The following is a 10,993-nucleotide window of genomic DNA, read 5'->3' on the forward strand; positions in this document are numbered from 1 at the left end:
TGTGGTGATGCCATTTCCTGTTCTTTTTCTCAAGGGGTGGTAAATGGGATCTAAGTCAATGTGTTTGTTGATAAGAGTTCTGGTTGGAATGCCAAGCTTCTAGAAATTCTCTGTTTGGCTTGTTCTGGGATGGATGTACTATCCCACTCAAAGTGGTATCCTTCCTCATCTGTATGTGAGGATACTAGTGAGAGGGGTCGTGTGGCTAGTGAATACACTCTTACTTAATTGTCTTTTTTGTAGGGTGCCATCTAACAGAGAGTTTTTGTAGGTATTTGTAGGCAGCAGTTATTTAAAAAAAACTGTTGGCTGGGGTGGAAAACAGAACCTTGATACCAAAGTAATAGCCAACAGGGAACAGTGAGAGGGGCGTAGAAGCAGAATAATCTTTCCATTCACATTCTATGGCCAGGGAATGCTCCAAGACAACTCTGATCATATAAGCACCACTTCCCCCCAACCCCCCCCCCCCCCAATATTAGGGAGCAAAGCAGAACTGTGGAAAAGACATATCTGGAGGCTTTTGTAGTGATTATTACAGTGATAACCACAGATATCTGATAATAATCAATCCAGGCACAATGCTTTTAAACATTAGCACCATTTCCAAATGGTTTGGAGATAATTCACTGGCTTCCCCCAGCATGTTGATCAAATTGATTTTCAGGATGAACATAAAAACTGAATGAAGGATGATAAGGAGCTCAATAAATTAATACCTGAAAAGCTGCAAACTGTTCTGTTCAGTAGCTTAGAGATCTTTTGATTCTATTTGTGATTTTGTTTTTAAAATCACAAAAGCCTGCAGCATGATTACCTGATCGCAGTGTGTGCAGGGCATTCAACTTTCCATGTTACAGTTACTGAGCTCTGCCCTGTCCATATCTCCTAACCCTCCGATATTGTTCCTATCCAAATTATCATCCAGTGCCCTTTTGAATGTCTCAGTTGAACCCACCTCCACCCCCGTTTCCAGGCAGTGCATTCTGTACCGTAATGCTCCCTGTGTGTCAACATTTCTCACATCACCCTTGCTGATTTTGCACATCATTTTAGGTCAATGCCCTCTCGTTTTTGTTCCTTTTACAAGCAGGAACAGTTTCTCTCTAGCCCACTCAGGAGTTTGGAAACCTCTATGAGATCCCCTCTGAGCTGCCTTCTCTCCAAGGAGAACAGTCCCGACTTCTTCAATCTGTCCTGAAGTTTCTTATCCCTGGAACCATTCTTGTAAAGTGTTTTTGCAATCTCTCCAGTGTGTTCACATCCTTCCTATAATGTGGCGTCCATTGCGACACGCAGTAATCCAGCTGAGGTCAAACAAGTATTGTAACCTCGTCAGATCCTTTTGCACCTCTCCTTGTCTCAACCTTGTTTTTGTTAATGGAGGTGGGGAGAATGTATTGGAAAGCCTGGTTGGTTGTCTCAGTGGTTTGATAGATGGTAGTGGCCTCAGAGATATTTGTAGACCTCAAAATGCACATTGAGCTGTACTGAAGGGTCAGCCATTCTCACCACCTTGTCAACAATGTGTGAGGGTTGGCAGGGGAATTGCTTGTGTGGAACCCGTGTTGGCATGGCAATGAACTTGACTCTCTTCATCTTATCTGTACTCTTGCAGGAGTATCAAAGGAGGGTGATGAAGACTTCCTGGAGGATCTGTCTGACATGAGCGGAGAGGGCGATGAGGATGATGATGTATTATCTTCTGAAAGTGAATTAGAAGGTACGTATTATTTCCAATCGACCTGTTCAGAAATGTTATTACACACCTCTGGTACAGATGGGACTAGAATCCCAGCCTCCCCGTTTAAGGGTAGGGACATAACCTCTGCACCATAGAGGGCCTGACTCGAGTTGAGTCCAGTTCCAGTTTAGCTTCTCTGCTCATGTATTCTGTGGCGATAAAGGCAAGTATTCCTTGTGCCTTCTTGACCATTCTATCTATCCAGCTCCCTTCAGGGATCTGTAGACAAGGCCCCATTGTTACTCTGCAGCCAATCATTTATTGTGCATTTCCTTGCCCTGTTAGTCTTCCCCAAATGTATTACCTCATAGTTTGAATACATTGCATGGTGTCAGTAGTAGCTAGTGACCTCCTGGACAGTGAACATCTCCAAGGAAAATATATTTTGAACAGTTCCAAAATGAAAAACAAATGTCCTTTTGACAGAATTGATGTGCAGAGAGGGTTGAATGAGTTTCTATTTCTTACTTTTACATAGGCACTCTCAAAATGGTCTCTCTTTTTCTCTCTCTCTCACACACCTCCTCACTCTCTCTCTCTGACTCTCTCTCAGTCACCCACACACATTCTCTCTCTCTGTGTGTCTCTCACCCACTCCCTCTCTTTCTCTCTCTTTGACCCATACTCACTCACTCTCTCTCTCTCACCCTCACTCTCTCTCAAACACATTCATTCTTGTGCACTAATTTGCACACATTAACACTTCCTCTGTTTCTCTTTGTCTGTCACCCTCACTTGCAGCGCACGCATTCACTCTGACTCACTCACTGTCACACTCATAGGCGTGAGCGCACACACACCTAGACAGATGCACACACATTTTCTCTCTCTCTCTCACGTGCACATACTCTCACATTCTCATTCTCTCACAGTTCCACAAGCTGCTGTGGTAAGATTTGAACCTGTCTCTCCAGAATATAAATCTTGCCCTCTGAGTACCTGGTCGCTACTCCCACCTCCCCACTAAATCACTTGCAGCATTGCGTTGTGAAGTTACGCTGCCCTCCGTTACGGTGGGATGTGATGTTAGCGGTAACAGTAAGGTCAGCACACTCCCTGAGGATCAGCTGTCTCACTCTATTGATGGTTTAGCCTGAAGGTCACCAAACCTTGAGCGAGGGGTGTGGTTGAGAAGGAGAGCACTTTACAGTGACCTCAACCGGTACAGGAATTGAACCCATGCTGTTGGCATCACTCGGTGTTACAAACCAGCCAGCCAGCCAAGCAAGCTAGCTGATGTCCAAAGTTAGCTGTAAAAGTTGCCACCAGAATGGTGAGCCCATTGATCCTGGAATGAGGTAGGTCCCCTAATCAGGTTATCAAAGCACGCTGTTTTTGGGGGGTCAGAAGGACGGAGGGGCTTGCATTTCCTCTGCTGTAACTCCAGCTTTAAACAGTTTCACAGTGTCCTGTGACTGGCAGCAGTGATGCCCAGCACCTCATGGAGCGACAGATCTGTTTGAAATGACTGAGCTCTGCGACTACGCCTGGCCTCTTGTGAGCGAGTGCCTTTAATTGGGAAGCCAATAATGTGGCAGCTCACTTTAAAGCAGGAATCTAGTTTTAAGCTGAACATCAATAGAAATAATAGCTTGGGAGAAAAAAATGATATGGTAAAGTCATTAAGAGAGCTTTGCCCTAAGCTAATCCATGGGAAACGTTCCACTAGAATTGTCGCTGAAGAGCAAAATTATCGACCTAATAAATTATGGTGACTGCTTTGGACTTTTCCTTGAAATGTAACCAGTTTCCTTTAGCTGGGCTATCACAGTGATGATAAGCACCCGGTTTGCCAATTTTGCAGCAATGATATCTTATTGATGGTTTTATCATGGGCAAGTTGTCATTTAGCTGCTGTTTGACCTGGACTGACACAGTCTTCAGTCAGAGGATCTTGGTGAATTGAGCTCAGCGTTTCCCAGCTGCTGATTAACATGGTGCCTTACCCAGTAATTAATCTGGCTGATTCATTAAATGCTTCAGATTCAGTGGTGCTGCTGACGAATTGCCAATTACATGTTGTGACCTATCTGGTCCCGTCAAATGTGTGCCAGTGCAGGTTCAATAGGAAGACAATTACCAACTAAATGCTGTAGTAGAGCTTTGTACTGCTGCAGAATTAAATGTGAGGTGAAATGGTGGCAGATTGTGACAGAGGATGGACAAAGAGATCATGCCAGTAGCTAAGTGAAGGTACTTATCAATCACTGAGGCACAGAAACCATCAAGTTGTAGACTTGAGTTGGTGGATTCCAAATTTTGGGCAATTCAGCCCAATGTTCCACACTCCTACAAAGGAGGGAGAATTCAGCTGGTTTTCCTGTTTTTGATCTCCATCTCGGTAATCCACAGCTGGGGAAGCTTGGTGTGTGGATAATGAGGCAGAGGCGGAATCTAGCTTAAAGGTCTAATCACCACAATTGGTCTGAGGTAATGGGGAATTCCTTATAAGGTCTGGACAATCCGAAACCTTTTGTAACCTCTGTTGTGTGATGGGCCAAAAAAGAATTGGAATTCTTTCTGAATTGACAGCACTAGATACTAACCTAGTGTTTTATTCAGTAGTGGAGGTGGTGACCTGGTAGCTTTATCACTGGACTGTTAATCCAGAGACCCAGGTAATGTCCTGGAGACCTAAGTTCAAATCCCGCCATGCCAGATGGTGGAATTTGAATTCAATCAAAAAAACTCCAGAATTTAGGTTAACAATGATGACTATGAGTCCATTATCAATTTTGGAAAAACCATCTGGGTCACTAATGTCCTTTAGGGAAGAAATCTGCTCTCTTTACCTTGTCTGGCCTACATGTGACTCCAGGCACATCAATGTGGTTGACACTTAACTGGGCACGTAAGGGTGGGCAATAAATGCCCACCCTCATCCTGTGAACCGATAAAGGAAAAAATAAGTATTGGTCAATATGGAATCCTACATTAAAATTGGAGGGACTGGGCTTCAATATTGAACTTAGAGTAGGATCAGGAATGGATCATTTGGTCCCTTGAAACTGTTCTGCCATTTAATAAGATCTGATTGGAACCTCAAAACCTACATTCCTGCCCTTAGCCCCATAACGTATCACTTCCCCTTGCTTACCAAGAATCCATCCACCTTATACAAAGCTATTCAAAGTCTCTGCTTCCATTGCCTTTTGAAGAGGAGTTACACAGACTAACCACCCTGAGAGAGTAGACTTTTTTTTTTGACAAAGCGTTTAACTAGGAAGATGAAGGTCATTTTATAAAGAGGGCATCAGTATTTTCATCCTCCTCTATCTCTGTGCGAGCTATGGAATTTATATCTGACTTGTGTGAAGTTGCATCAGTCCACGTGATCCTATAACTTTTTAATGACCTGTTTTCACATCGAATTTTGATGCAGATGATTCTCCACAAACCAGCAGCAAAGCTCCAAATAAGTTGTCACAGGCTGACCTGAAGGCCCTCACAGAAGGAGAGGAAGATATTGTTGAAGATTTGGAGTTCTCTGATGAAGACTGAAGAGAGAGATGCGTGTGAATCCTGGCTGTGGTGGAAGTTCTACACTTGGTCTTATTGTCCCATTGTCTTGTTGGTAGCTATTGTTCGGACAAGCTGTCCTGTCTTAAAAGGAGCATAGGACCCAATGTGCAAGGAATTCATTTACGTCAAACTTGAACAGTCATCGACAGACGGAGTGGTGAAAATGATCATCTGCCCAAATTATCTTCAACCACTGGTATTCCTTAACCTTTTATATGCAAGCTTACAAGAGTTACATCAATAACAACCCAGTACAGTAATTGACCAAGTCTGTAGCCACTGGAATTGTAATCCAGATGGTTACCACTGGATCAGGAACATGGACCCATAGGAAGTTTGATGACGAGACTGTGGCATGTTGGGTAAAATCTGGACATATGGCTCTGTTCCACAATTTCCAATCTTCTATCTGTAGTTTTATTTCAGCATTGTCAAACTGCATCTTGTGCTTTCTTACTCTTGTCGTTTCCCAGCAGGTATTTTATTTTGAAATAAAAGCATTGATGAGGCTGTTTTGTATCACTTTAAAGAAATTTGAGTCATTATTTCTAGAGTGGTCTATGAGGACTTATAATGAGTACCTCTCTGCCTGAGAGTGTAATCCATGATTATATAGCAGTGGAACTCATGCAGTTGAGGTAAACAGATCAGCAGTTGGTTTTACGTTAAGTTTCAGTGTGCCTCTGTGTGGAGGGAGGGAGGGAGGGAATGTACAGGGGTTTTCAGCACCTTGTTGCCCTCCAGACACCCCAGCTGAAAGCTGCCTGGTATTGGTGCTCAGTGAGGGCAGCTCTGAGCTGTGGCCTGGGGCCTCGCCTGTCCAACCTCCCAGTCTAGGCTCAGCCACAAAGGTTACCTGCTGGAATGTGACACTGGTGCAGAGGGACTCTGTCAAACCTGGCCCCAGCTGGGAGATAGAAAATGAAGGAGGTTGGGAGGAAACAGAAACTTGGAAAATAGGAGCAGGAGTAGGCCATTCGGCCCTTCGAGCCTGCTCCACCATTCAATCTGATCATGGCTGATCATCCAATTCAATTCCAACTTCCTCCCCATAACCTTTGATCCCTTTCAGCCCTAAGAACTATATCTTAGTCCTTTTTAAAAACATTTGGTGTTTTGGCCTGTACTGCTTTCTGCGGCAGACAATTCCACAGGCTTCACCTCTCTCTGGGTGAAATGTTTCCTCATCTCCATCCTGAATGGCCTACCCTGTATCCTTAGACTGTGACCCCTGCTTCTGGACTCTCCAGTCAATCAAGATCATCCTTCCTGCATTTACCCTGTCAGGGCGGCATGGTGGCTCAGTGGTTAGCACTGCTGCCTCACAGCACCAGAGTCCCAGGTTCGATTCCAGCCTCGGGTGACTGTCTGTATGGAGTTTGCACATTCTCCCCATTTCTCCGTGGGCTTCTCCAGGTGCTCCGGTTTCCTCCCACAGTCCAACGATGTGCAGGTTAGGTGAATTGGCCATGCTAAATTGCCCATAGTGTTAGGTGCATTAGTCAGAGGGAAATGGGTCTGGGTGGGTTACTCTTCGGATGGTCGGTGTGGACTGATTGGCCTGGGCCAAAGGGCCTGTTTCCACGCTGTAGGGAATCTAATCTAATCTTGTCCTGTTGGAATTTTATAGATTTCTATGAGATCCCCTTTCGTACTTCTAAATCACTGTGCCTTCCTCCTTTGAATGTTTTCATTTTCTCATCAGCTGAGGATTAAAGAGGCCATCGTTGTGAAATCAGAAATCAGTAGTAATTATGTTAAAGAGAAAGTGAATTTATTTCTCCTGTCTGGAGGAAGAGGGCCTAACGTTAAAATTACAGCCTCACCAATCAGGCATGAAGTCACAAAGCCCGTTCCTCAGATCTTCGAAGACTGGAGGAAATGTGGAGCTCTCTCCCCCAAAAAGCAATGAGTGTTCAGGATCAGATGAGACAGTAGGTTTTTGGGAGTTAAATGTGTCGAGACAATGGCAGATAAATAAGGTTGAGGTACAAATCAACCACTTTCTAACTAAGCAGTGGGACAGGCTGAAGAGACTGAATAATCCCCCCCCACCCCCCGCGTTGTTATAAATTCAAAAATGGTCATCTGGCTTGGAATATTGACTGGTTATGTCTTGAGGTGGCCGAATTATATTTGATGCTCACTTTAACCATGTCAGGATGTTAATTCAGTTACTTCATCCTGCTGGGGCCAAGAACTGCTGAAATATTCCAGCAACGTGTGGAGGACTGACAGTGGGGTAATCGCACTGCCCTTCAGTGGACACGGTCCTGGGAGTGACCGGATCTTCATACCGAGTGACAATGGGAACTCCAGTCAAAATACAACTGGCCAATTCACCGGGACTGAAATGCACTGGTAATTAATGCAAGCTTGATGTTTGTTTTTTGGACAAAATAATGACTATTCACCAACCAGCAGATAGAATCATAGAATTTCTACTGTGTAGAAGCAGGCCATTTAGCCCGTCGAGTCCAAACCGACCCTTCAGAAGAGCAGGCCAGCCAGACCCAATCCCCTACACTATGACTGCAACCCTGCATTTCCCATGGCCAATCCACCTAGCCTGCACATCCATGGATACTAATTTGCTATGAAGGGCTTTTGCCCAAAACGTCGATTTTCCTGCTCCTCGGATGATCCCTGACCTGCTGTGCTTTTCCAACACCACTCTAATCTCTAATAATTTGGTATGGCTTATCCACCTAACCTAATCTGGGTGGGATGCTCTTTGGAGGGTCGGTGCAGATTTGATGGGCTGAATGGCCTCTTTCTGCACTGTCAGGCTTCAATGATTCTAGAGGGGTAATACCTTTGAGATTATACTGCTGTTTTCCCTCTTGGGATCTATGTTTTGCTTTATAATGAGATCTATAAAGAGCAAGAATATAAATTACTTGATGCGTAAACTATTAGTAAACAAAAGAGCGCAAGTTTATATTAGTTAAGAATACATTTAAGGCTAGAAACCAGCTCTGCTCCAAAGGAGCTAAATATTTGGAATGAGTAACTGGGTCAGTTAAAGAGCTTGCATATGAAGCAGGCAAATTTCCTGAGCTGTTGTTTTTGATGCTATGGAGTTGTGTAGGACTCCCTTCTGTGGCTAAAAGAGCCTGGCTTCAGATTTCCCTTCTCCTTATGGAAATGGCTGCACCATCACTTTGCCTCCAGGGCTCCCACAGAGACTGCAGTTTCCGTGCTCGGAGTTGAGTTGTACTAACTGAGCAAACCTGGCACCGCGGCTCATTAAATCGACGCGGTTGAGAGAGTGTCAGGATTTGTTCGCTTACCTGTTGAATTCTAAACTTCGAAAAGTTGGTCGCTAAGTGAGGTGGTGATTTCAGTGGCCATTTCTCCTTGACTGACCCTTCCATCTTTGCCTGCACACTCAATAAAGATGGGCGTTCATTTGGGAGGTAAAGGATTTGCATTATGGTAATGTGCACACAGACGTACACAAAAATACGCACTTTCTCCTACTTACTCACACAGGTACACACGCTCTGAGAAGCAGGCCAAGTCATTGAGTGCATTGAAAACAGAGATAGGTAGGTTCTTGATTAGTGAGGGGATCGAGAGTTACAGGGAGAAGGCAGGAGAATGGGGTTGAGAAACATATCAATCATAATTGAATAACAGAGCAGATGTGATGGGCTGGATGGTCTAATTTTGCTCCTACATCGTGTCTTAAGTGCACACTATCTCTCACTCAGGAGAAAGTGAGGACTGCAGATGCTGGGGATCAGAGCTTAAAAATGTGTTGCTGGAAAAGCGCAGCAGGTCAGGCAGCATCAAAGGAGAAGGAGAATCGACGTTTCGGGCATAAGCCCTTCTTCAGGAATGAGGAGGGTGTGCCAAGCAGGCTAAGATAAAACTCACTCACTCATATATTCTCACTCACATTCTCTCTCACACACACATTCTCACACTCATTCTCTCTCACTCACATTCTCTCACATTTACATACACATTCTCTCACACACAGAGGCTCTGTTGCTGTTTATTTCTGTATCACTTCAACACGTCCGTTTCCTCCTGAAGGGTGCTGCTTGTCTGAAGAACAGGAGCACGGCCAGTAAGGACCATGTCAATCCTGTGGCCTCTCAGGTTTTCTGATTCTAGTGAACCTGCTGTCTTTGTGAAAGGTAAGCGGCAAGGTTGCTTTTCCTTTGAATATTGTCAGAAATCACTAATAGCAATGTGACAGTGGGTAAAAACTTGGTCGGGTGAGGTTCAGTGGTTTTAATTGTGCAATTATATGCCCTGGGAAGGTTTTGATATGAACAATTTGACTTCACTGATTAACTGTGAACCAAGTGTACCTGAAAGCCCTGACCCACCCCAGTGGTGATTTCTTTTGTGTAAATTATGCTTCATTTAGACCATAAGACATAGGAGCAGAAATTAGGCCATTCAGCCATCGAGTCTGCTCTGCCATTCAATCATGGTTGATAAGTTTCTCAACCCCATTCTCCCGCTTTCTCCCCACAACCCATGATCCCCTTGATACTCAAGAACGTATCTATCTCTGTCTTAAATATACTCAATGACCTGGCCTCCACAGCCTTCTGTGGTAGTGAATTCCCTAGATTCCCCACTCTCTGGCTGGAGAAATTTCTCCTTATCTCTGTTCTAAAAGGTTTTCGTTTTACTCTAAGGCTGTGCCCTCAGGTCCTAGTCTCCTAGCAACTTGTCTGAAGTTGGTTCTGTTCCCCTGCTCCCCAGCCAATATGGGACGTTGGTTTTGTCTTCACAAAAAGTTTGTTATGCCCTTTAGGACACAGTTGGATTTGACATTAGGGTCTGAATATTCATTTGGAATCTTTCCTCACACCCTGATGTCAACAGCAGATACTAAGCCTCAGAAGCCATTCTCTGTGTGTCTAAGGTAGACGGTTAGATACCTCAGTCAAAACGTGTGGTGCTGGAAAAGCATAATCAGGCAGCATCCGATGAAGAATTCATCAGGAATTCCTGATGAAGAGCTTATGCTCGAAACGTCAACTCTCCTGCCCCTTGGATGCTGCCTGACCTGCTGTGCTTCTCCAGCACCACACTTTTTGACTCTGATCTCCAGCATCTGCAGTCCTCACTTTCTCCCGGTTAGATACCTCAACTGGGCCTGACTTTGAACAAGTTTACAGTGAGAAGGGAGAGCACAGCTGACAGGAACCCCCCCCCCCCCCCCCCCCATTCCCACTCAATGCCAGCGTTACGATTGGGACTCTCTTCCCACATTTATTTATGTTCACCACAAACGACCCATCTTCCATAAAGCAGGCATTCCCTACCCCTCAATCTCAAGTGTCGTACCTTTACTGTATGCTGTCTGAATCATAAAACGCTAAGAATTCTACATAGATACATCCATTTAGGTCCAAAATTCTAGTCAGGTCTTGCCTCGAACTGGGATGAATTACCTGCCAGGTCAGCAGATGGTGGTTGGATCAAGTTCAGTTGGGTTTCCATCCTGCCATTCATTGGGGGTGGTTGGGAGGGCAACATCTGGAACCAGCAATTCAGGCAGCATCCGACGAGCAGCAAAATCGACGTTTCGGGATGAAGGGCTTTTGCCCGAAACATCGATTTTGCTGCTCGTCGGATGCTGCCTGAATTGCTGTGCTCTTCCAGCACCACTGATCCAGAATCTGGTTTCCAGCATCTGCAGTCATCGTTTTTACTTTTTACAACATCTGGAACCAACCCATCCCCCCTTGTTGAGGC

At 44.8% G+C, this 10,993-nt stretch overlaps 1 protein-coding gene across 1 annotated transcript in view; it reads left to right on the forward strand.

Moving 5' to 3' along the window:
• noc2l (NOC2-like nucleolar associated transcriptional repressor) overlaps nt 1-5,788 on the forward strand; it is a 169,239-nt gene extending 163,451 nt beyond the window's left edge. Inside the window, exons 18-19 of the mRNA XM_043676134.1 lie at nt 1,619-1,723; nt 5,127-5,788. Of these exons, the coding sequence (XP_043532069.1) occupies nt 1,619-1,723; nt 5,127-5,245 (224 nt within the window). The 3' untranslated portion in view covers nt 5,246-5,788. The remainder of the gene's footprint in view (nt 1-1,618; nt 1,724-5,126) is intronic.
• The last annotated feature ends 5,205 nt before the right edge of the window (nt 5,789-10,993 follow it).

Source organism: Chiloscyllium plagiosum, chromosome 34 (assembly GCF_004010195.1).
Source record: "Chiloscyllium plagiosum isolate BGI_BamShark_2017 chromosome 34, ASM401019v2, whole genome shotgun sequence".
NCBI lineage: Eukaryota > Metazoa > Chordata > Chondrichthyes > Orectolobiformes > Hemiscylliidae > Chiloscyllium > Chiloscyllium plagiosum.